Raw genomic sequence first — 27,162 nt, 5'->3', positions numbered from 1 at the left:
GTCACTGGCCCATTGCACTTTGTCACAAGATAGGATATTGGTGAAAATGCCAAAAGCCTGTGACGGTTAGGTCATGACACCGGACGTTTGGCTATATCGGAGTGGATATAACTGGAGTCTTTTCTATTACTGATGTTCGATATGGAAAGAGCCAAAGTTCGTGAATAAGAACATACTACCACCCCGATCGGGAGTGTAGGTGGATGTATGTTCTTATTCCGAACGGGATCCCTAGATTAGGACTGAGTCGAGTCAGAGAATCACGAAGAGTGATTCATTGCTTGATATGGAATTATGTTCTTGATGATGGTACATGTTTAGAATATGATTTATTCTTGATATTGATTCATGTTTAAGATTATAATTCATGTGATGAATATTTGATTCATGTTTCTGATTTTGATACATGTTATGAATATTTGTTATATGCTTTTATATTGTTTATATGATTGCATGTATACATGATTTATACTGGGAATATAATTCTCACCGGAGTTATCCGGCTGTTGTCTTGCTTGTATGTGTGCTTGACAACAGGTGAGACAAGATTAAGGTCAAGAAGAGAACGAGACTAGACTAGATAGTGTGGAGATCCGGGCTCAGAAATGGACTAGAATTCAGTACTTGATCTATAGTAATTGAAATCTAGTTTAATAGAAATGTATTAAGTACTAGACTTGTACTTTAACTTTAATATGTAAATTAGATTGATTTACATTACGATTCCGCTGTGTATTTTAAAAAAAAAAAATTTATGTCCCACATTACTTAATTGTTTCATTTGATATTAAAAACGATTAAAGAAATGATTAGCGTCCGGGTCCCACATCAAATGTCTTGACAAAATTCACATGCACCTATAAACAAGCTATATACTTATAGCTAGCAAGACAGTATATGGACAAAAAGATTTGGATACCATGGAATTTCAAATCATTAATGCAAATCTATTTAACTTATTTGAATGGTTATCAAATCAAGAGATTTCTAATTGTTTGGCTACTATTTTTAGATGTTCTCATGTCATTTTCCAAAATTATTGTACTATACTCCATGGTTGATGGATTTGGTACATCTACAATAATAATTTTATCAACCAAAACAAGATAAAGAACACATTTTATATTCTCAATATGTTTTCCAAAATCTCAATATGATATAAATTTCCGGAATCTTAACATATGTAGTTATTGAGAAAATGAACATCATGATTCATGTATATCACCCCTCGGACATGCATTCACTCAAATATGACTGCAGAACTCTTATAGCAACTACTCCATATTTATCTTCATTTTGCAAAAATAGTTAATTGTTACAAGAATATATAAAAAATCATTATAAATTATTATAAACTTTTTTTATCCATGTTACATGCATGAGATAAAATATATTTATCTGTTTTACGATGTAACGATACTGATTATTAACAATGTGTGATATAGTATAATTTTATTATTATAGATCTCAGATCATGTGATCAAATAATAAAATTATCTTTATATCATCTATTTTTTTTTTTTTATATGAATACAAAGAACCCAACTTTTTTTTGGCACCTGACCCTTCAAAGTCTAGGACAGCCCTGATTAAAGTTTCACAAGACATATGAACCACCATATTAAAAAGAGCCACTGATGGTAAGCATGATTTTTTTCCCGACCGTCACACGTCCTGTTGTAAAATTATTAGGACGAGTTAACTGGACCGGAAATGAAAAAGATAGGAAATTATAAAAACCTGGGATCGATTAATTTCTTTCATTTTATTTCTCCTTGAAACATGTTTAAACAAATATAAAGCTCTAGCTTCGGCTAACGGGTCTCAGATTACTTGGCCTTGATCTACTCCCTTATATAATTTACAGAAGTTAGTTTAGTTTTGTAGCTGATCTCTTCCCAAAACTCAACCTGCAAATGCACAAGATTTGATGATAAAATCTTCTTTTCTTGATTGAGCGCTTTAGAATATCATTTCCTACCAGCTGATGGTTGATTTTCCATGTTGCTTGTTTGTTTGCTGGCGTTAGGCTGTGCCGCTGCTTGATTCTGCATGCATGAATTTAATGCGGCCAAACTTAGACCAAGCAAATATGAAGGTTTATGGAGAGTAGATATATCTTCAGAAATTTCGGCACACGACTCTTAAACATGTTTGAATTCATGTTGAAGTATTGGTGTTCCCATCGAGAGTCGATAAAGCTGAAAAAACGACCCAATTTGGTTGGGGTGGTGTTCATAATGAACGCAGATAAGAGATATATATACGTGTTGATAAGTTACAAATATGATGTTTCTCAACAAAAATGAATTGAAACAATAAGTTTAACAGGCTCTTTCACACAGGTTTTTCGGTTAATTCGGTTGTTTAAGGAATATAATTTACCTGTGGTAAAGGCAACTGCGAAGCCTGTTGAAGACCAGCAGGAAACTGTTGGTATGGATACACAAAGTTGGGCATTCTTGGCTGATTAGGATCCAGGGAAACGAGTGAGTTTAGCATAGGATCAGCCATGCTAGAGACAGCCTGAATTCTCGATGAATCAGGTACAGGAAGCACTGGTGGCAGGTGAAATGTTGGAATGTGAAATCCAGCTCCCATATGTGGTGCTGGGGACGCCTGATTCGGCTGCCCGGAACCTGGAAGCTGCATAGATGGATACGGCAGCATCGGCCGGTTCATGCCCATATCCATGCCCATTCCCATTCCCATTCCCATACCCATTCCCATTCCCATTGCCGGCATGAATCTTTGCATACCAGGATACATTACAGGAACCATGCCACATCCCATGGATGACATCATCTGCAAGATTATCTAGTGCGAGTCAAATGCAAAGATCAAAAAGAAGAAGAAATATTGATAGATGTACCTGAACTTGGAGTTGTAGTGATTTCAAGTACTCAATCGCCTCGTCCAACATGGAAGCTTTGTCCGTCTGAATTAAATATCACAGCAAGTAAATATAGAGATAACATAAACTGCAAATTAACCACCAAGATCTTTGGTATCATAGTACCTTGTTGCATCGAGGTATGAGTTGTTGCAAAGCCTTCATCTTTTCATTAATCCTGTCTCGACGCCTCTGCATTCCATGTACCATTTTAAATTAAATTTAAAACACTATACACAACAACAACAATAATATATATATATATATATATATATATATATATATTCTGTCTTTTTGCGATTTTGATGTTCTATGTCCACAAAATTCACTTTTTATTTTGTCTTTTTTTTTTAATAAAAAAAATTAGCCTTTTTTCTAGCATAGTATCGATGCAGTAGCATCGATGTTTCGCGACATATTCAGTCTCACATAAGTCATCCCAAGGGAAATTACCAAAAATGGCTAAAAATTGGAATGAACCAAATTAAATTGCAAAGACACGAATATCAAACATAGATCGATGACAATAATTAATTGAGAACATATTATACGAACCCTTTCAGAAAGATTGTGAACTTCAGCGGCACGAGATCTCTTCGAGGAGGAGGCAGTTAACAGATGCCCTTGTCTTTTGGTTTCATCTTCTTCATAATCATTCTCCTACAGCATTCGCTCAAACTAATCAATACTTATTGTGTCACAAACTATAATATAAGTTTCCATTCACCGAATGCAACAATAAATAGTTATTGTGACACTTTTTTATAGACACTTTTATTAAATATTGTTATAAATATTTAATAATGACACTTATAAAAAATTAATAATGTGTAAAATAAAAAACTTATTAGATTAGTTATCCTGACATTTTTAATTGATATCATTTTTTATATGGAGAGAAACAATTTATTTTATCGATTTTTCTCATATCGTAAAAAATCATTGAAAAACTAAAAAAAATTAATTAAAAGGAAAAAAAAAAGAAAGCATCGTACAGATGAGTTGACACTCAAACATTGAATGAAATGAAATATAGAAAAGTTGAATGTTAATGTCATACTGACATAAGAGTAGGTCTTTTGTGAGACGGTCTCACGAATCTTTATTTGTGAGACGTGTCAACCCTACCGATATTCACAATAAAAAATAAAAAATTTTCATGAACAATCCAAACAAAAGATCTGTCTCACAACTCACACGAATTTCTGCCCTCACATAAATATATACGAAGCTATTACATTTATGACAAAAACTTGTGTGAGACGGTCTCACGGGTCGTATTTTGTGAGACGGATCTTTATTTGGGTAATCCATGAAAAATATTACTTTTTATGATGAGAGTATTATTTTTTATTGTGAATATCGATAAGGTTGACCGTCTCACAGATAAAGATCCGTGAGACCGTCTCACAAGAGACCTACTCTATATTTATATATTATTAATTAATCATATACATTATATTAATATATATGCCATAAATGCATCTCGTACAAAGCCGAATCAAGTCGATTAATGGTCACCAATATTCTTCGATTTATATTTTTCGAAGTGTGGGCCAATAATCATCTGATTGAAAAATGGGTGGCATTTAGCATATCCACGTGGCAAAACATAGTCCACATATGCCACATGGACAGTGATGGGATGACTACCAGTGCTAACATGCACTTGAGGTAACAGTCCACGTAAGAACAGCGGCGCACAATTTCTCCGGTGCACGTTAGAGAGATCCTAGGTCCGACTATACAGTTAAAATTGGTAGTAAAAGAAGAATTAAAAATAAATCCGCCATTAATGAATTGCTGACCTCACTCCGACACTCGTTGTCATCGGCTTCTCTGATTTTCCGCTTCCGCTCCCCCGCCGGCGTTCGCTTCCTGGACTGGCGATGCGGCTTACGGCTGGCGCTGAAACTGGATCCGGATCCGCCGGGAGATGACGACACAGTAAGTTCATATGTACCGGCTGCCAATTTCCCAGCGGACGCACCAGGGGCATAAAGCGCCGCAGTACCACGGTCTGTGTTAGTCTGTGTCCTGAAATCCACCAGAGAAGTCCTAGATTCTCGCCCTACAGCCGGCGTCTCGTTTGACTCCACCACCGTGGATTCCCTCGCTACCGTTACCAACGGTTTCGAAATTTGCTCGATACTCTGCCTGCACGGATGCCTCGAGAAATGGACGAAATTCTGGAAGCGTGGGGAGAATTCCGGCTTCTGAGCTTGGAGTGCAATGGGAGGCGTCGGCGCCAGATGAGGTCGGATCTCCGGCACGGAACGAGGTGGAGCAATGGCAGTGACAGGAGCCTGAAAAGGCGGAGGAGGAGGAGGAGGAGGAGCAGAGTACATTAGATCTGCGTACAAATCCCGATCAAACGAGGAGTCATCGATCGGGTACTGAAGCCAAGATGCCATCTCATCCTCCTGCATAAACAGATGCTGCTCCTCCGCAGTCGATCGGATCCCCCTCACTGTCAAATGCTCCGCTGGAACCTCAATCTCTCCGCCTCTCTTGGTTGATCTCTGCACCACAACTTGGCCATTCCGCCACAGAAGTTCCATGATATCCTCTTCACCTCTACAATCAAAAGAAAAAAAACAACAAAACCTTGAGCTCGCAGAAAACAACATAAAGCAGAGTACAAAAACAAGAATCAAGCTTTACGTGGGCAATAATCTTTTGGGTCTTGAAAATCCTGAAGAGTCCAGAATGGAACAGTCCTCTTCTACCTCCTGGAAACCCGGAACGTGGTGATTCATCTCACTTTCTTTCTCCCCAGTCTCCCAAAGAAACCACCATGCAACAATTAATAGGATCTCAATGTGAAGTACAGGACAAATGATCGAGTACTAGTAGATGATTCTAGAGCTTCACACAGAAAACAAGGTGCGGTGTCCTGCTACCATATAAGTCTAGGCTTCATGTCTCTGATCGATGCAACTATTGTTTATTTTTGCTTGGTGTGGGGTTGGGTTGAGCTGCAAGAGGAAAGTTTGAGATAAGAATGTGAATACCATGTTTGCCTCTTTACCCCCTTGCTTATACAAATATTCCACCCTAGTCCCTACCCACAAGCATCTTCTTGTCAAGGACCATAGATTCTCACGTCAACTACTTCGTTTGGTATAATATTTACTTTATCAACTAATACAAATACTCATCACAATCTGATGTGAGGTGAGGTGTCATATTTATTCTATCAATTTTTATTTTATATATATATATATTGTATATAACAATATATTTGTGTGTATTTACACATCAGCACAAACATTTTTATTTTATAAATATAAAAAGTGTATATAACAATATATTGTGTGTATTTACACATCAGCACAAACACAACGCCAACACACACAAAAGAGAAGAAAATAGTTTTTTTTTTTTAAAGTAAAATTAAAGTCTATCAAATTTTGAAATTATAATGATGTAAGAGATTAATCAAGATTATGATTAAAGAATTATGATTTTGATTTATTTCCCATTTAACAAAGAAAATAAATGTGTAGTTTTCTAAACTATAAGTACAATTCACGTTGGTGTCACATTGACGGACCAATTTGGTCAATATAGATATCTCAAATTTAGTATAGATATATGTATACTAGCATAAATATAGACACTGCTAGTTTATATTTTTTACTCGATTTTGCGAGACATATGTTCTATCGTTTTTTCGAAGAAATACTTTATTCCGCAAAGAGAGACGACGAATGATATGAGGTAAGGTAGCCTTACTTGTTCAATCACATAAATAAACGTAGTGACAAAACTTGAACCGGCAACTTCGGGACGTAACCGGGGGCTTGCACGTGTATGGTGAATCCAAAAGAATCAGATTTTTTTTAGGACAGAATCTTTGTTTAATCAACCTTAACTGTTGAGTTTATGCTTTAATATATAGTTCTTTTAAGTTGGTGCTTGAAAACGACAATTAACTATATAAACTTCCTCCAGTCACCTTTATAGAATAAATAAATAAATAAAAATAATGTTTTTCAGCATAACATGAATTTGGGTTTTCACAATTAACTTAAATATTCATTTAGCAAAATACTGTCGCGTTATTTTTAACTCTTTCTTGACGACTGAATCACGCTAAAGATGTGTTTGGATTGGAGGGAGTACGTGAAGGAATTGCTTGAAATGATTTTGTATTGAGGTGAATTTGAAATCTATTACAATGACTCAAAAAATAAATAGTTGGAGATTTGGAATTCATCTATCTAACCTAAATAAAGTATATATAGTTAGAACATGAGCTTACAAAACGCACAAGGGGAGTCAACTTGAATCTTAATAATAATATTTTAAACATATATCCTAAAAAAATTGGAATGTAAACGTAATGTTTGGTTAAAACATTTCCAAAACTTTTGAAAATTTTATTTTTTAGACATTAATTTTTCTATTAATGTTTTGTTTTGGTTTCTAAACTAAGATTAATTTCTATTGTAAACGTTTGCATCATGTATTTAGTAAATATTTGAAGTTTTCAACATTTTAAATCGTAGATGTTGATATAAAATATAATATAGTAACATAATATTCTCGTGGAATAATAAAAAGTTAAAATAGAAATATAATTATGTTCTATATTGAAGTTCTATGTTCTCCTTTTCTCATTACGATGGAGTTGGGAGCAGTGGCGGAGCTAAAAATATAGCTCCATCCAGGCTAGAATTTTAACTTTAGAATTTTTTAATATTTTAAATTGATCTACCCAGTCTAATATCATATTATACAAAATTATACAAAATTTACACATAATTTTTTTAAAAAAATTGGACCAGCCCGAGTACAAGAGCATGTAGCTCCGCCCTTGGCTGGGAGATTCGAAACACATTGAAGGTATGCATAGAAATATGAAAATGGGATAGTTGGGTGGCCCGCAATCCATTATTAGGCTCGACACACCTTTTTGAATCCACTTATTTTAGATAGCGGGTTGATTTGATCAGCTTAATCAATTTTGTATGTAAACTAGATGAGGCGGATTAGCCCATCATTTTGATATGTCGAGAAATTGTCAATTCAATACATCTATTTTATGTGTAAATGACGGATCTAACCAATTTTGACAAGTCAAGATATATATGATTCGTTTTTTGCTTATTTTTCCAAAGACTTAAATATTTTACAATCTAAACCCACCGAAATATTATTTTTCTTTGGCAGAAAGATTCACTCAGAGCTTGTACTGGTTGGATGATGGTAAATACATAGGTTGTACCTCATGCATAAATTCGGATACAAGTTGATGAATGCATGCTCAGATTCAGATGTATAGTGATAGTATTCAATGTTCATGCATTAAATCCCATGATATAGACATTGGAAATGACACACGAGTATTCTAATTCAATATTGTCATTGAGTGGCTGTCCCAGTTTTTATTTTTCTTATCTTGTCATGACCACACAAAAGTATGGTTAATTGGTGTTGGATCAATTTTATTACAGGAGTTTATATATGAATAATTATCTATTGTTAAAGCGATCGATTAAAGTTTTGTAATTTTAGCTTTAATGTATATGATATGTTGTTATTGATTGTGATGTAAATGGTGATTTCTTTGCAATACACAACTTGATCGCATTCCTTAAGCAATGCCATCAACAGACAATGAAGATGGACTTCCCCCTGACATTCACGATGTCACGTCCACATTCTCCGAGGGTCTCATCTCTCAATTTCCGGCTCATCCACAGCGTCCAAAGATGACATCTTTGTATTCAATGCTCTACAAACTGCAATCCGCAACTGTGCACCCTCCAAAAACTTCACCATTGTAACCCGTCACCAAGCGTTGGTTTTGTACTCCATAGGGACAAATGGAATGTTTAATTTTGGGAAGCTGGTCTTCAAGACCGTGCTTCAATATGCTGAAGGAGGTCTTAAAGCATCTAAGCTATCGTTCCCCTCTTTGATCTACGGAATGCTGATCTCTCAAGGTTTTGCTAGGGATATTGATGAGCAACTATCCGATATCATTGAGACATTCAAAATTGCTCTGGCTCTGTTTAAAGGCAACCGGAAGATTGATCTTCCTTGGTCTGCCTCACACACCTCTCATGCTACAGGTGACATCCCCCAAGGCACTGAAGCTTCTCCCAATCCAGCTGGCCATAGTGATACTTTCCACTACTGCATCCAGGCTCAAATCGATCATGCTCTGGAAAAAATTATTCAATACAAGGCTGATATAGCCTACTACGAGAATATTGTTGCAGACTACAGGCTGTTATTGGAAGTACGTGTCCATTCTGGACAAAAAGAGGGAGAAAATGCCGATCAAACTCAAACAAACTCTAGCTGATGATACTAGAGTTGCTGGACCATCAGGAACCAAAGATAGTGAAGATGATGATACTGATGAAATGACAGATATTTTTTATGCTGACGAAAGAGGAAGATAATGATGAAATGGCTGATATTTTTTATGATATTTTTTGCCTTTTATTGTTTTGCTCTGTTAGTTTCTCTCTGATCTGATTGATAAAAGTTTCCTTTCCCAGATATGTTTTGTTCACTCTGTGATAATGAACTGGTGATAATATTTTGCAGGTGTTGACTCGTGTATTGTCAACATAACTAACAACATCTATGCTAACTTGATCTTGTTCAGGGGAGAGAAAAATTCTCATATTAAGGGGGAGTTAACTGGAGCTAAACTGAAAAATTGATTTTGATTTGATTTTGTCCAGAAAGGAAAAAATAGGGAGATTGAAAGGAAAAATAATCTTGAATTTCAAGATATAATTTATTCCTTGAAATAATTCTTCCTTAAATTTATTTTTCTTATTGATAAGATTATGTTGAATATTGGGTTTTGCATTTCTAGATATTATATTTATAATAAAGATTTTGATGATATAGAATTGTTGATTTAAAAAGAAGTTTCTTCAATTAAAACTCTTGATTCCCTTATCTTATAGATTTCAGTGAGTTGAGGAGAATTATAAATAAAAGAAACAAGCCAAAGAAGAACAGTCAATGATTATGCCTTTGACTCTTCGTTTGGAAGTTTTCGTGTATGCATACACGTGTGGACTTTACACGTCGTGGTTTTCAAAGACAAATAACTCTCAAGGACGTTGTTGTTTTGAAGAGTGGTGTTTCACGTGTTGTCCGTGATTGTTGGAGACATTTGTAGACAACACGCGTATAAGTGTTGGCTGAAAATCGTGTTTTGTTGCTCCAGTTTTTGGCATCGCATTTTTGCTTTCTTAATTAAGTTTTAGTATTGTTAGTTGTTTTAGAAAGCATTTTATTTTCTCAACGTGATTAGAAAATTGATTTTCATTAAGTTCACTAGTGATCGATTTTCGAGTAAACTCTTTGTTTTTCTAATGAATATTTTTGCCATGAGGCACCGCACAAGTATTAAATACTTGTGCAAAATTTAGTCTGGTTCATTTATTTACTTAAAGTTATTTGTGTTACAATGTTATATATTCCGCTGCATCTTGTCTGAAATGTAATGTCCGAGATTTTGATTATTGTAATCTGAATTGATTGTTGATAAATTGATGTGATTATAGACAGAACGGATCAGACCGGGAAAGACGAACAAAGACACGAATTATGTGCGAGGACTTAACCCCTCGCGCATATGCATGACCGGACATGGCGTATATGCGCGGAGTAGGCAGAGAACCTCGTGCATATGCGCGACATGGAACCGCGCATGTGCGCGAGGATGGCAGAGAGTTGTGAAGAACCTCGCGCATTTGCGCTGAGCGAGGGCGCGCATATGCGCGAGATGCCGTGATGAGGACGTGCCGAGACATAAGGTCTCGTGCATATGCGCCGAGATACGTCGCGCATATGCGCGAGACGTGCTGCACATAGAAGGAGCAACCTATCCTTCACCATGCATGATATATATATATATATATATATATATATATCCTTACGAAAGGTTCAGAGAAAAGGGTCGAGGGAAGTTGTGAAAAATCCTTACGCCTTTTATTTTAGGAATTTGAAGTTTGTGCAAGATCTGCCGTCAGAATTTCAATCCGACTGCAGTACCATGTTCCTAGTGACGAGAGCTGCAACTGGACGTAAGTTTTATTACGTTTTGATATGATTTGAAAATATGCTATTGAAGGATCAGATATGATTCATATATGGTGTTTCTGATAAGTTAAACATCGTATAATTGAAATCGAATTGAGAAACAGATACCATATGAAATTATTATGATTTTCAGAGTTGATCTGATTGAGATTTGATATCAGAATTGTGTTGTTATCGATTATGAGATGTTGCGATTGATATCTGATTGATAATGTCATTGCCAGATTGAGTATTGACAGATTTGAATCAGAGACTTCGACAGAGCCAGATTGACGGAAAGAAAGGTATAAATCAATATTAACCGAGAAATCGACTTGAGTCAGATTGAACTTAGGTTTCCCAAATATCACATACTTTACTTTATTGCATTGATGTTTACAATTGAATGAGATTGATATGCTTAGTCTATTGATTTATAACAAAGCGTGTATTGAGTCCTGGGCGGAGATGCCTAGTCATTGGCGGATATGCCAAGACACTGGATGTTTGGTTTATATCGATGTTTGCTTAGGAGTAGATCGACTCCTATCGCTGAGATTCGATATATGAGACAATATCTAGAAACCGGGATCCCTAAATTAGAGATGAGTCGAGTCTGAGATGATGAGTCACCAGTTTATTTACAGTTTTATATCAATTAATGTTTTCGGACTTGATACATGTTATTGATGACTGTTTATGCTTTTATATATGTTTTTATATGATTGCATTTATTCATTGTTTATACTCGCATTATATTCTCGCCGGAGTTATCCGGCTGTTGTCGTGTTTGTATGTATGCATGCCAACAGGTGGAAAAGGATCAGGTTCAAGAAGAGGATGAGAGAGGACAAGTTACCGTGGAGATCCGGATCAGAAGTAGAATATGATTCAACACTTGTTATATAGTAGTTGAACCTTAGTTTGATGTTATTGTATCCAGTACAGGACTTGTATGTTTATCTTTGATATGTATATCAGATTGATTACATTACGGTTTCCACATTTGTATTTTAGAAAAAAAATATTTAGACCTTGTTTATTATAATTGATCAAATTATTCCCAAAAACGATTAAGAAATGAATTAGTGTCTGGGTCCTCACATAAAATGTCGTAATATTTCTCATCACACTTAATTCTGATAAAACAAAAATTTACTGTCACATATGATTATACTCATTGTTACTGTTAAGCAAAATATGTCTCAAACCTTACAGATTGACTAAAATAAAAATATCATAAGATAACGATAGATATTATCTTGATTATGGTCATCGGTTGCGAGTTATCACGTTCCATGTACTCTACTCCCATTACAGAAAATAAATTTGAAGAGAAACAAAAGGATTCTCTCAAATTAAGAGCGTGTCGATCTAGAAAATCAACAACTCGTTCTCAAGGATAAGAATTATGACTTCATATATGCTTCTACTACATAGCAGCTTTATTTTTTTTATGATGTAACATTATAGATTCTGAGTTTATTATGGCTTTTCCTGAACAAGTGGTATCACATATACAAATGTTAATAACTAAGATTTTATTTAATGTTTCGGAATGTTGTTTGGCTTCAGATTAGGAATTGTAACTTTTGTTTGGTTTCATCATGTCTAGAAAAAAATTTGGTTGAACAATTTTTCAAGGATTCAGACTGATAATTTCGAATTACGGTTCGGTTTGTTCAAAAACAAAATCTTCAAAAATTCAAAAATAGGGTCGTCACACTGTTTCTACAGCGCACGGCGTTGAAAAGTGATGTGATGTCTTTGAGTCACCAAACTTAATTTCCTACTTTCAAATATAGCGAGTGCAATTGTGAGTAGAGTCGAGTACGTGCAGAGGGAACGAGGGATTTATTTTTAATAAAATTAAGTAAAATGGGGGATTTTGCGATTTGAATTTATCCAAGAACAGAAAACAATAAATTTAAACGATAATTAATCAATTAGAATAAAATGAAGAATTTAACATGAGAAGTATCTGATTCAAGAGAGTTCCACTATTTAATTATATCAATGTTCATCGGCTAAAAAATAAATTATTCAAGTTGTTCCAAACAATTAACCTTAGAATTATAGGGATAGCTACTAAAATTCTTGTGTTTTCCTAAATTAATTGACCGAGCCCAGCATCCCGTCAAAACTTATCAATAACTGACTGAGCACGATAGCGTTCCATGTTAATTAAAGATGACTTTTAGATTTGTGAAAACTGTTAATCCTGAAATTTAACAACCGAGAAAACTGCAATTGATAAATTCAGTTATGTTGATTTATTTAGATTAAATATATTATGATAGCACAATATATCTAATCTATGCTACTCATGTACCAATCATTCATGACAATTACGGATCACTGAATTCCTGGTTAGCAGTAGAAAATCCTATATCGAATTAAATTGTCAGATTAATTGATATACAATATTCATATCATTAAATTATAAATCGACAAATACTTGAAATAAAAGCATATTAAATATAAGAACGAATACCTCACAGTGATAAATTAAACAGTAAAAACAACCCTTAAACCAGACTAGGAAATTAGCCAAGCATGGCTTGTCTTACGATCTCCATAAAAATAAATAAATAAATGAAAAGTACTAAAATCTTGGAGAAATTGGAGAGCAAATCCTCGAGTCCTTTTTTTTTTCTCTTCACTTCACGTGAGTTTTTTTGGTTGGAGGAGGCTTCTCTTTTTATTTCTTTTCAATCTTCTTGTGCGCCTTCTTCACGTGAGTTGTAGTCAATCAAAAGAAAGAAAAATGGACCCAAAAACATAAAAGACCAATAACCTAAAATAAAACCTAATACCTAAAATTAAAAAATACTAGAAAATATCATCCAAGAATATAGAGTTTTCATGAAAAAACTCTATTTTGTATTTCTTCCTTGAAATAAAGATTTCTTATCTCACTAGGCAGCCGAAGAGCAGTCACAAAGCGTGATCACGCTTTGTCCAAAAAACATTTTTGAATTTTTCTGCTCCAAGTCTTACACTAAGATCATATCGGCAACTTTAATTGTGATATAAAATCACCATTTTTAGCCCAAATTTATCGCAAGAGCGGAAAACTTCCTCTTACAATAAATTCATAAAAACATGTGTCATTAAGTACGTTGGTAGTGGTAACAATGAGATATATGAGAACAAAAATGGAAACTTTTACTAGCCTATCAAAAAGGCAGGACACCCGCATGGGTCAATGTTTTTCAGGTATCGGGATAATGACGAGCATGCATGGGCGACCATTTAGGGTGCGTCCGCACGCACTCCACAATTTTTGGGCAGTCGCAAGTGTGTGGGGCGCTCATTCTGATCGTGTCTGTTCCCCCAAGCTTGTCCAGACAAAGACTAGTGCGTGGGGGAACTACTTTGGGGCAAGCCCGCGTGCCCAGGCCTGTCTTGGACAAGCACAGGTTCTGGGTGCTCCCACGCCGGTATTTCTAGAGCAAATAAATTTAAGTATCAAGTTATTCAATTTAAGTTTTAAAATTTTAAATTGTTAAAATATTGATAATTAAGGTCATATATATTTTAAAATGGATTGAATGATATGAAATGTCGTCAAAGTGACATTTTTTATGGAGCTCAATTTATTTTGAAATATAAAAGATTTTGGTGTATGTAATCTATATAGATATTTCTCGGCCCAAAGGAAGTTCGATATTTAATATAACTACATATACGCATGTGGTAGTAAACATGCGATAGTTATTCAGTTTTACATGTGAATAATAAAGTGGTCCAAAAGAAGATTTTATTTGATATGTTAATTACTATCAGTGTTGGACTTTTGTGCTAGAATATCACTTACAATATACATTTTTTTCCAAAATAGAATTTTAATGGAGTGTTCGGTATCATGTTATGAGGTTTATATTATTTGAATTTATTGATTATTTTATATGGATAATTTTTTAGCATGTATATTGTTATTTTTATTTTCTATTTAAATTTGACTCATAAGTATATTAGTACAAACATAAATTATATTTATAGTTAAAATGAATCCACTTCAAAACAAGACAAGATAATTTTTTTATAGTTCTCAAAGGCAGGGACTTGGACTTTACAATAAGAGTTTACTCTCCTCCTACTGTTACTGATAAGTGTATCTCTGATGAAAAGAAGGAGTTTGAAAGGTGAGAGAGATCAAATCACATGCACATTCAGTCGCACAAAATATAGCGATATTGCTATAGCTAAGGAATTCCTTAATAATCTCAACAATAGGTTTGCTAAGAGTTAAAAGCCTGAAATTGGTACACTCTAGGCAAACGTCGTTTCAATGAGGTAGATGGGCAAATGAAACATGTGGAGATGTCTCATATCGCTTGAAGGTTGACTGCTCTGAAGCGCTTGACCTTTCTGAAGATTTGTTGGTGCATATGATTTTGTTATCTCTTCCTCTACAGTTTAATCAATTTAAGGTGAGCTATAATTCGTCAGAAACAGACATGGTCTTTGAATGAGCTCATCATACACTTTCTTTAGAAAGTGGAAACGTCGAAGGAAGAGAAGACAAAAAGTGCTCATTATGTCTCTACCTCAAAATATAAAGGAAAGAAAATGAAGGATAAGGAAACTACGAATACACAACCTCCAAATAAACAACAAAATAATCCTAGTGATTTTCAAAGTTTTTGTTTGTTTATTCTGTGGCGGTGATGGGCATATGAAAAATAAATGAACCAACTATCATTTTTGGCATACTAAGAAATGTATGCTTCTGAATATAGTTTGTTATGATTTTAATTTAAATTCAGTACCTAGACAAACTTCTATTGTCATATTCAACTCTTTCAATTTGACTATCTTAGATGCATTCACATTCTTTGGTACTGACCAAATCATTAATTTCATCCCTTGAAATTTCTTCCTCAATTTGAAATTAAGTCCTTGCTGGGCATCTTCAAAAATCCAGTCTCAAGAAAGAAGGATTTGCATCGACTGTTCATTTTCTTGAATTTATCAATAAACATGTTTGCGGTATCACCTGATTTTTGCATTATAGGCAAGATAATCTGATGATGAAAACATTTGAGTATGTTCTTAAAAAACTGGGTATGGAATTGATGTTCCATCTCTTGCCAAGTAAAAATAGAGTTATTTGGCAATGAAGCATACAAGGAAAAGACGGTCCCCGTGAGGAAATAACAAATAAACACAACTTTAAAAATTTCCTATATTGGTCAATTCACCACACTAAATTGCGAATAGGGATGTCAATGGATCTGGCCTCTGGGTCAATGGACCCCCATCTGGACGAGTTTGGACATATTAAATGGGTCATGGGGAGGGTCTCGGGTCTAATTTTTCAGACCCGTCTAAGTATGAAGCAGGTCATGAGTCCTATAATACCCGTCCCATACCCGTCCTGGATATGTGGTTATAAATATTACAGAGTTTTAGTTTTATTAATTTTCATTTTTTAGCAACTTATTTCAAGATCAACCATAGACATATTTGATTCTTTAGGTTAATTGAATTTTTAATTGGGTTGAGCTTTAGTTTATTATCCAAATAGGTAGATCAATTATAAATAAAATCATACACGACCATAACTATTAATTTGTGAACCTTTCAATATGTTCAAGAGTAAACTAGCCATCTTCTATAGAAAAAAAAATAAAATCAGTAATTTTAGTTTATTCGTAATTTCGTATGTCTTTATATCTTTTTTCGATTTTTTCTTCAACTTATCTCTAATTTATATAAAAATTCAAACTATCTTAGTGAATTATATATAATCTATAAGTATCATATCTTAATAAAATAATATATAATTTATACACAAAATCAAATACAAAAAAAAAAATTAATAAGCATGCATAAATCGCGTGCGAATGGACACTTGTATATTTTAAATTTTAGATAGCTATATCACTCTTAATAAAAATATATGTTAAAAAATTATTAATTTAAAAATAATAAAAATCGTGTTTAGATAATTATTTTAATTATTGCGTAAAAGGAGAACTTTTTTGAATGTAGTTATGGACGATGAAGATTTCTATAGTTTCTAGCTTATGTTGGTAATTGATTATTAACGTAAATTTTAATATTATGGACTTGAGCTAAACTTCAGTCAAAAGATAGTTCAATGAAAGAAAATTGTCAAATATATAAAACTATCAATAATTTAATACAACCGTGGTTATTAATTTGGACAAAAACCTCATTTTAAAATAATTTTGAATTGAGTTTAATAATTCTTTGAGTAGTTTTGAAATTTTTTTAAACTTTTGCAAACTACGGATTTCAAAATATTTTATAAATAATATTCTGAGAATTTCTATATCAGTTGTAACTTCAAAGAAAAAAAATATAAATTTTCTCTATTTTTTTCACCATTGGTCGACATTTATATATTGATGTACTGTCATCCACATACTATAAAATATAAAATGTTCTTGGGGTTTGACTCCTTTTACCAGCAAGAAAGATAATTCTCCCAAGATATATTTTCCTTCGTTAATATATATATTATAAGGATTATTTTGTCCGTAAGATATAACAAATAATAAAAATATATGTATAGGATTAAAAACAGTAAATTCGTGTTTTGTCATAATTAGATGTTGTGCCAGATGTTACAACATCTCGGACAACATCTTCATGCAGTGGAAGATTAACTTTAATAGCACAAATTGACTTTAAATAAATAGATGGACAAGATTAAATATGCACAAATATAAATACTTGTGCAGTAACTTATGGCGAAAATTAATCACTAGAAAAACCAAATCGGTTACACAAAAACCTATCACTAGTGATTCCCACTAAAATCAATTTCCTCAACAAATTGAAAAAACAAATGCTTTCTAAAACAAATGACTAAAATAAAACGTAAACAAGAAAGCCAAAACTCGATCCCATACATCACTATCAACTAGATACGATCATCAGTCAACATCCTCACGGATGTTGTCTGTAGATGTTGGCAGCATTCAGTGCAACACGAGAATCACAACTTCAAACAGCAACGGCATCGAGAACACTTTTACTCTGCAAATCTCTTCTTCGTGTGTGTATGTATAGTCGATATCGAAGAAGACTTTATCCATGACCTTGACCTCTTATTTATAGGTGTAGAGCCCTATCTCCACAAGGAAACCTAAAACACAACGAAAGCAAGAGTTTTATTAGGAATAAACTCTTTTTAATCACTGAAATCATATCTTATCAATTTACTATCACAAATAATAAATCTCTGAATATATTAATATATCATCATCTAAGGAAGGCAAAATCAAAGTAAATATTTACACAGTCAAATCAACAAAGAAAATTATGTTAGGAAAATAATTGAATATATAAAACGAAAAACATGGAGAACATTACTTCCTTTCATATATATATATATATATATATATATATATATATATATATATATATATATATATATATATATATATATATATATATATATGTCCAAAATTAATTGAATAGAAAACTAACCATTTACCTTATCTCAAATTTCAAAATAAAATTATATATTCTTATTTACTCATCCTATAATACAAACAGAAAATACCATTTACTAACGAGTAATAATTTATTGATTTTGAACTAACTATATATATTCTTTCTTCACGAAGAAAATTTTAAAATGTCAATAAATCGTTTATTATTTAAAGTTTTATTATCAAATCTTTGTCGATTTATCAAAAACTATAGCTGATGGTAACGGTGCGACTCAAATATTTTAAACTATACAATAGCTCAAACACCACGTTTCGATTGCTCTAACCAGGTGAGACAAAATATTGTACCCAACAATCTCCCTCCCAATAATCACACTTCTTCCAATCAATGAGAATCGAACACGTGACCTTGACTCTGATACTAATTATAGAGTTTTTATTATGTCTTCTACCACTGCCTCCAATTTTAAGGCATAACTTGATGTTGTTGTTTCACCATAATCAATTTTGCGAACCTCTTCCGCAAGAAATCTAGCTCTGACATAATAAGTTTTAGTTTTGCACTGCTAACATAATTATTATCCACAACCCGCATTGGTTTTCATCTATTTGTTAGAGACGCCAAAAGTATCAAGACGAAAATCTCGTCATCGAAATTAAATTTAACGGAATAAAATTGATTAAAAATTGTATTAAACTCATTCAGATGTGCAGCCCCATATTTCATCTTCAAACTAAAAAGTTTTTTCATAAGAAATATCTAATTATTTGTGGAATGTTTCTCATATATATCTGGAAAAACCTTCATCACACCTGAAGTCGATTTCTCGTTTGCAACTTCATCGGCAAAGTTCTCCGACATCGTAAGTCGAATGACAACCAACATGATCTGTCTATCAAGGAGATTCCAATCATTATCTGAAATTATTTCTTGTTTACCCCCGCAAACGGTAGTTGCAATTTTTTACCGTACATTTAGTCTTCGATTTGCATTCTCCGGGAAGATAAATCGTTTTCATAGAATTTTCCAATATCATGTATCAAACCTTATTCGATGGCCATCGATTTCAAATTCAACCAGACACTACAACAAAATGGCTTTCCGCAGCGCGCATATGGGCTTTCCGCAGCGCGCATTGCCCGCTGCAAAGTTACAAGCTGTTAAAAGTTTAAGCTTATCCAAGGCGTGCATTGCCCGCTGTTAATTCTATTATCAACGGCGTGCAAATAACGCTGTTAATACAAGTTTCCGCAGCGTTCATGCGTACGCCGTTAATAGTCATAAAAAAACAAAATATTAGCGACGGTTTTGGTGACACCGTCGCCACGCAGCGACGGTTAAGAAAAGTAACGCCGTCGCTAATATAGCGACGGTCTTAAAATAAAGCAACGGTTTAAAATTTCGCGACGGTACTAAAAGCCGTCGCTAAATTTTGCGTAAATATAAAAAAAAAATTTACTTTTATAATTTAATAAATTTTAATAAAAAATACAATTAAAAAATTAACCAAAAATTGAAACAAAAACAGGTATCTAAATCGAAACTAAAATCATATAAATAGAGAAAAATTTTAAGTGTTGTTAAATTGTGTGAAGTACAATGGAACGGAAATCGGGATTAAATAGATAATTTGTGCTTTGTTGCGACGGTTTGATACTAAACCGTCGCCGATGTATTTCATATAGCGACGGTTATTATTTAACCGTCGCGAATGTAAAATCGGTGACGCTTTGAAATAAACCGTCGCTAAATGTGGCCTTAAATCGAAATTCGAACTCATTTTCCGCAGCCGTCACCATGTAAATCGGCGACGGTTTAGATAAACCGTCGCTAAATGTGGCCTTAAATCGAAATTCGAATTCATTTTCTGCAGCGTGCTAATAATATGCATGCCGTGAATAATACTATTAACGACGTGCGCTTAATGTACGTCGTTAATGTCTGAACACGATTTTTTTTTACAAAAATGATTTATTTTTAACAGCACACATAAACTTGTACGTCGTTAATAATACTATTAACGGCGTGCGTTTATTGTGCGATGTCGTTTATATAATTTATTAACAGCGCACAAAAATGCAAGCTGCAAATATTACTATCCGCAGCGTGCGTTTAATGCACGCCGTCCATAATAATATCCGCAGCGTGCTTTTAATGCAAACTGTTAATAGTATCAAGTTATTATCCGCAGCGTGCTTTATATGCACGCCTTCGATAGTTTTATCCGCAGCGTGCTTTTACCGCACGCCGTTAATAGTATCAAGTGCAACACTATTAACGGCGCACAGGTGGGTGCACGCCGTGAAAAGTAGTATTCGCAGCGTGTTTTTAATGCACGCTGTTGATGACGTGCTGCGGAAAGTCGTTTTTCTTGTAGGGAGATGTGTTGGTACTGGTTGTTAGGAACTACGATCTCGATTTTACTTATCGAAACGATAAAATATGCGAAAGATAAACATAATAACACACCAAATTTATAGTGGTTCACCTTTGATGTGGGAGCTACGTCCACTTACTACAAATGAAACTTTCCAGTATATTGAAAACCAATAAAACAAAGAGAATTTTACAAGAACATATCATCTCTCAAACTATTTTCTTGTCACTCTCCATTTATCTATCTCGCTCTCTCTATGTATGTGATAATAATACAGTGACGCCTATCAACATATATAAATAATTATATTAGGGATACATTAATATATGTCGAATCCCTAAAATATCCTTAAATAAATAATTATGTTCCACATATATATATTAACAATATATGGAAAATTTGATCCCAGTAGATGGGTAGATCTAATCGTCTTGTGTGTTGTCTCATGGTAAAAATCATTGATAAGACCCCTTTGGCAAGCCATGGGCCAAGGACTCTGGCATTGCCGAAGGCTCGAATTTACCCTTGGATTCCTTGTATAATGTGTTTTATGATACTCAATATCGTCGCGTTTTAATTGCATTATTCATTTTAATTTACTTCCTTGTCTCTTTAATTTAATGAAAAATCTTTAAATTTTAAAAGTTTAAAAGTATTTATTATCCATATCAATAAAGTTTGAAATACTTAAATAATCAATTTTATTTTCTAAATATGTTGACATAACATTTAACCAAAGATATATGATGTGAAACAACCTAACTCCTAATGTTATGATTTTTAATAACCATCATCTAACTAACATAATAAAAATTATTGTTAATATTATTTATAATTGTCATCTAACTAACGACTGCTGATACAATTTAGACGTTACGGATTAAATAAGAGATTATAGTACTATAACGTTTGTTGGACTTGCAAAATAATATATCCCGTGATAGTGTCTCATTTACTAAATTGCGGATTGTTTTCTTCCGAGAACATAGCTTTCCTCTCCTAAAAAATAAATCACGAGGCTCAGAATATGTGTATACCACAAGCTACTAAAACTCTTAAAGCAGAATGATAAGGTGGAACTGCAGTGAATTGTCTCAGATGATGTCGCAACATGAGTTTCGTTTTCTTCACAAAAAATCGCCCACAACAACTGACACTAACGAAAACATTTATTATTTATAATAAATTAGTTCCTATAATTTTTCATTTTACATATAAAATTAAATTTTATAATATTCGATTAGTATAAAAATGATCAGTAACTAATTACAAAATTAAAAGAAATTATTGTCTAAAGAAATTGAATCAATTATATAAAAATGACTTCCACATAATTAGCATGTAAATATATTAATAAATATATAAGTAGATATCATATTACATAAAATAATTACTAATAAGAAATACTCTAATAAAATTAATTGTTTTACAGTAAAGTTTGAAGTATATGGATGGAATGAATTTTAATCTAAAATTTACGCTATTAATTTAAAACACGCAATTAATATAATTTCGGATTAGAGATGGTTTAGTATCATTTTTTCAGTTAACATTGTCATTTGTCATTATTTAGGGTTTGACTCTTGACCACTGGTCTCCTACTTTCCACTCTAGATTATGTAATAACTCATACATAATCTTGAAAACATAAATTAGTAACAAAAATGAATAAGCATTTAAGAAATTCCTATGTTAATTTTGTATAATAATGTTGACTGGAATATGGTCAAACAACCCTAATATTTTTTATACAATGTAATTTTTTTTTATAAAAAAAAAGAAATTGAAAGGAAAGTGGATTTTATTTTATTTTTTGAAGAAAAAAGGAAGGTGGATTATAGAAATTCGTAATCTGTCGACAGTCAAATAAATAAATACACAATTTACAGTGAAGAATACACTCAACACATATAAATACATCTCTTCAATTTTCTTTCCTCTCCACTCTAAATCTTGCATCACTGATTGCGTACTAAATTTACGTACTACCTTTTCCTTCAATTGATTTCACTCCTTTTCGTTTCTTATTTCACTTTAAAATCATGATTATTTTTTTTATGATAAGAATTTCGCGACGAATAAATCAGAAGAAACAACGTATCAGAAAATTCGTTATTGTTTATATAACTTTTTACATATATATATAGAATTTTAAATGTTTGGAGATTTAGATTTATTTATAATTAATGTACAATTATTTTTCATGTGTAGAGCAATTATTGTGAAGATGACAATGTGGGATTTTGGTGGAATTTGGGGAAATGAAGGAATAAGCAATTCAATGGCGCCTTCGTTCCATGCTATTGTGCATCAAGAGATTCATGTATTGGTTGTGGATCATGACACTGACTCACTAATGAACACTGCCAAAATGCTCGAAATGTGCTCATACCGAGGTACACGTACGTCTTTATATATACATATATATATACGGTTCATTCGATCCTGGGTGTGGGGGCAGTGCCCACATCCCATATGAATGGTTGAGATTCCACTTCATGGGGAAAAAAAAATTAAAAAAAAAATTAGGCCAGAAAAAATTCCAGCCCTTGGATGCACCCCTGCAGCCTGCAGGGGTAGGATTGAATAATCCCATATATACATATACATATATACATATATACATACATATACATATATATATATATATATATATATTGATAAATACATGTCTGTATGTTACTACATTTGACAACCTGATTTGATCCCATGTTGTCCAGATCTTGGTCCTTGGTACGTGTAGGGTTGTGTTCGTACCGAATATAGAAATATATTTGGATTCCTTGGACGACCCCGTTATAGCAAACTAAATCTGGCAGTCATAATTACATGTTATATTTTTTAATATTTTTTTTTAAGAATTTCCCATATTGGTATAATAATTTATATAAAAAAAGGAAAATGTTTTCATAAATATTTAATAAACGTAGGACACGCATCATCTTATATCCATCGAGAAATTGTAATCAATTTAACTCTTGAATTTGCCTTGGTTGTTTCAGTTACATTTGTTGAACTTGCTTCTGCTGCTATATCAATTATATCTAGCGGGAAGGCCAAATTCGACATAGTGATGGCTAATGTCAACTCGCCAGACCTCCATGGATTCAAGCTTCTCCAACTCGCTGTCAGCATGGATTTACCCGTCATTTGTAAGTATATATATACATAAAATGAAAAAAATTGTATTTTTGGTCGTGTGTATTATATATATAATTTTGGTAAAAACTTGTGTTAGACGATCACACGGGTCGTATTTTGTGAGACGAGTCTGTTATTTGGGTCATCCATGAAAAAATATTATTTTTTTATGCTAAGAGTATTTTTATTGTGAATATCGGTAGGGTTGACTTGTCTCATATATAAAGATTCGTGAGACCGTCTCACAAGAGACCTACTCTTATAATTTTTTGTGATTTTGCTTATTTTTTGTTATCAAATTTTAGTATTACTCTCGTATATTTTGATTTTTGGCAATTTAATATCTTTTTATTGGGAGTGTTGACATTATACTGCATACGTCATTGAAGCATCGGTGCTACCTTAGCGTCAAGATGAAAAGATGAATTACCAAAAAAAAAAGATAATTGCCTAAATTGAAATTCAACAATATTGAAAACTAAAATCTAAAGACAAATACAGATGACCAAAAATACAATTTCCAAAATTTTATAATCACAATGATTCTCACTATATTATTTCATTTCGTTTCACTCAAACATTATAATTAATTTTCCTTTTGATCTTTCAAGTAATGTCAGCGGATGATAACGCGTTCATGGCCATGAGAGCTCTGGAAAATGGTGCCTTCCTTTTCATTAAGAAACCTGCAACACTTGAGATCCTGAGGTGCCTGTGGCAATATGTTCTGAAGGATAAAACCCGAATGCTCCGTGAAAAAGAGAGATTTCCAGAAGCAGCAGCCACGGGTAATTATAGCACAAGAGGTATGGAAATCTTTAACGGAGAAGACTATAACGGTCATAACTATAACGACAGCGACATGATGAACAATAAAGGTAAACTGGGCAAAAAGAAGTTACTGGGGCACAAGGGTAGTTGGCGCCAGGATGACTATTCGCAGAATCATATGTTTGAGAACAATAAGGTTAGGCGAAAGGTGTGTACGGAGTGGACTCAGGAGCTTCATGCCAAGTTTATGGATGCTGTTAGGCAGCTTGGTGAAGGCAGTAAGTTTCTTATCCTTTTCTTTGGTTTAATTTTTGCCAGTTATTAATCGTTTCGAATCTTCTTCTTTTATATATATATATATATATATATATATATATATATATATATATATATATAATTGCCATAAGACTGCGTGTTATCGATATATTTCAATGCGTAGGGTGCTTTCCTAAGGAGATTCTTGATCTGATGAATACACCTGGTTTGACGAGAATGCAAGTTGCTAGTCATCTGCAGGTTTGTTCCGAGATTATTGTGATTGACCGTGCACGGTCACAGAACATCATTTTCTTAGGTTTTCTTGATCTAACCTTTCCTATTTTTCCTCCTAGAAATGCCGGAATGACAACTGGCGAGCACCCGATGAGAGGAAATCCCAACAAAACTCCCCTCAAGCGTCTTCTCATATCATGTCCAACTACAAGCCAAGGCGATTTGGGTCGATGCCCCTGTTGGCTAAGGAACAATCTGAACCAAGATCGGGCTCCGAAACCGAGACCGTGGATAAGGGTGAGAATGGAAAAATGGGGCTTCCACCTGCAGCGTACGAGCATCCACCTCAGCCTGGCCAAGCCCGTGGTGGCAGGAGGCATCCATCTGATGAGTTCTTCCGCTTTACCGATATGGATTGCCTGATCCAGAACTTTCCTGGCGTGCCACAAGGATCTGTGATAAATCCTCAGGCTTCGGGGGCAGGCCCGTGTCATTTGGACCAAGTTTACATACAACAGGTCTCAAATGAAAATTAATACTCAAACTTTAATGACAGAGTGTATCCCAAGAACTTTTCTAAGTTCTAACAATTTGATCATTAATTTATACAGAATTCGGTTGTGCCAAGAATGGATGGGAGCCAATGGAGTTCAGAAGCAACAAACTTCGAGAGTGACGGCTCAGATACCAAAGACAATGAGAATAACTGAAGTGCTGTTTCAACAATTCAGAAACAATATTTGAATAAAGTATGCAGTGACATTACAGCTTCCATACAAGACTTTGTAATAATGGACAGGTTGATATGTATTTAGTCCTCCAGGTTTTCATTTTCTTGAACAAAAAAACTTCAAATTATATCGAGTAATCATGAAACATTGCTGGAACTTAGATGCAACACTTGTGTTATGAGCTCAGGAAATAGATCGAGTTATGGCACGATGAACTGGTATACCTTTAAGATCGTTATTATCTTTTGATTTTTTTTTTTTGTTTTCCTGCCGTGCTTGCCTATTTTGAATTGAATATTAGAAGGGACAAGTAACGGACTTGTGTGCACTATGAATTTTCTTAAATTTAATTTTGCAAATGAATAGGCATTAAATTTACTTTCACTTGTGCAATAGCACATGTTTTTCCATAATTCATCTATCATTCCAAACAAAGATTTATTTCATTCTTTCCTGACTTGATTTTCACCTCATTCAGTTTCTATTAATCTCTTTTTTATTTTTTTTACTTCCTTTTATGAAATTCGGCAATGCTTTCATTGGCTCGGATTTCCACGGTTTCCTTGTCATCATCAAATTTGATGTTCGTTCTTCTCTTTCTTACTCGAGACCTGTTTTTCTCCAATGATTTTTCTTATTTTGTTTATCTGAGTCGTTCATGCTTCGAGTCTTCTCTTTTTTAATTTCTCATGTTTTTCGGTTTCTTGATGGTTTATATATTTGTTTTCACCTTCATCAATGCTACTCCTTGTTAACTTTCCCTATTTTATTTCATTGATTTTTCCAGATAATTTCAACAATTTTAATTTCTCTTATCCTCTCTTGCTTTCCTTAACAATGGAGAAGAAAGATAACATCTAGATTTAGAGTTTGCTGATTAAATTGATCAAATAACAAAATTAGCAACTCCAAAAAATCTCGAAGAAATATCCTACGAGAACTGTACGTTGTTATTCCCTCAAGAAAATTCTCATCTTATTGTATGAGTGTCAATCGCAGGGAATTTCGAATATGAAGGAAATCAAATTCTGATCAACTTATATAGTTCAAGTAACTAAAGTAGTGTTTTTTGAGATTGCGAACTTTCACTTTGTGTCACGTCTCGAAACTCGGAGTTACACTGGCGTCGTTTAACAATCACACTAATTGAAACAACAAGTCTTTGTAGTACAGTGTAAACCGAAACCAGTTTATAATTCATAATTTCGATGAAATAAACATTGTCTTTACAAAACCGAAATCTCAAAAGACGACAGAGTTTA

General features: G+C 33.6%; 2 protein-coding genes across 4 annotated transcripts; one reads left to right on the top strand and one right to left on the bottom strand.

Annotated features, from left to right (window-relative positions):
* Positions 1–1,746: 1,746 nt before the first annotated feature.
* LOC140809809 (transcription factor PIF1-like) lies at positions 1,747–5,980 on the bottom strand. Of its 3 annotated transcripts, XM_073167541.1 has the most exons (8): positions 5,558–5,978; positions 4,702–5,470; positions 3,449–3,553; positions 3,020–3,085; positions 2,873–2,938; positions 2,386–2,805; positions 1,982–2,048; positions 1,747–1,910 (listed from the first exon to the last, which is right to left on the bottom strand). In XM_073167541.1, exons 1-8 carry the CDS (start codon positions 5,650–5,652, stop codon positions 1,906–1,908), a joined length of 1,593 nt encoding a protein of 530 aa, XP_073023642.1. In that variant the 5' UTR covers positions 5,653–5,978; the 3' UTR covers positions 1,747–1,905. The 3 variants fall into 3 exon arrangements, with proteins under 3 accessions (XP_073023642.1, XP_073023641.1, XP_073023643.1); XM_073167540.1 differs by having other exon boundaries at positions 1,747–2,048; positions 5,558–5,975; XM_073167542.1 differs by lacking the exons at positions 1,747–1,910; positions 1,982–2,048 and adding an exon at positions 2,068–2,201 and having other exon boundaries at positions 5,558–5,980.
* An 18,560-nt stretch (positions 5,981–24,540) lies between these two features.
* On the top strand, positions 24,541–26,094 carry LOC140810729 (uncharacterized). Its single transcript, XM_073168614.1, has 4 exons — positions 24,541–24,955; positions 25,117–25,193; positions 25,289–25,687; positions 25,781–26,094. Exons 1-4 carry the CDS (start codon positions 24,544–24,546, stop codon positions 25,877–25,879), a joined length of 987 nt encoding a protein of 328 aa, XP_073024715.1. The 5' UTR covers positions 24,541–24,543; the 3' UTR covers positions 25,880–26,094.
* The last annotated feature ends 1,068 nt before the right edge of the window (positions 26,095–27,162 follow it).

This window comes from Primulina eburnea, chromosome 13, assembly GCF_022965805.1.
Source record: "Primulina eburnea isolate SZY01 chromosome 13, ASM2296580v1, whole genome shotgun sequence".
Taxonomy (NCBI): Eukaryota; Viridiplantae; Streptophyta; class Magnoliopsida; order Lamiales; family Gesneriaceae; genus Primulina; species Primulina eburnea.
Note: the sequence above shows the minus strand (reverse complement) of the source record. Positions and strands in the feature narration are given on the sequence as shown.

Excerpts from the sequence above, each read along its gene's own strand:
- LOC140809809 (XM_073167540.1), bottom strand. The coding sequence starts at position 5,652 with ATGAATCACCACGTTCCGGGTTTCCAGGAGGTAGAAGAGGACTGTTCC. Across the intron at positions 5,471-5,557 it reads CCCAAAAGATTATTGCCCAC|AGGTGAAGAGGATATCATGG; the intron begins GTAAAGCTTGAT and ends TTTTGATTGTAG. Across the intron at positions 2,049-2,385 it reads CGCAGTTGCCTTTACCACAG|AATCAAGCAGCGGCACAGCC; the intron begins GTAAATTATATT and ends TCATGCATGCAG.
- LOC140810729 (XM_073168614.1), top strand. The coding sequence starts at position 24,544 with ATGGCCATGAGAGCTCTGGAAAATGGTGCCTTCCTTTTCATTAAGAAA. Across the intron at positions 24,956-25,116 it reads TAGGCAGCTTGGTGAAGGCA|GGTGCTTTCCTAAGGAGATT; the intron begins GTAAGTTTCTTA and ends TTCAATGCGTAG. Across the intron at positions 25,194-25,288 it reads AAGTTGCTAGTCATCTGCAG|AAATGCCGGAATGACAACTG; the intron begins GTTTGTTCCGAG and ends TTTTCCTCCTAG.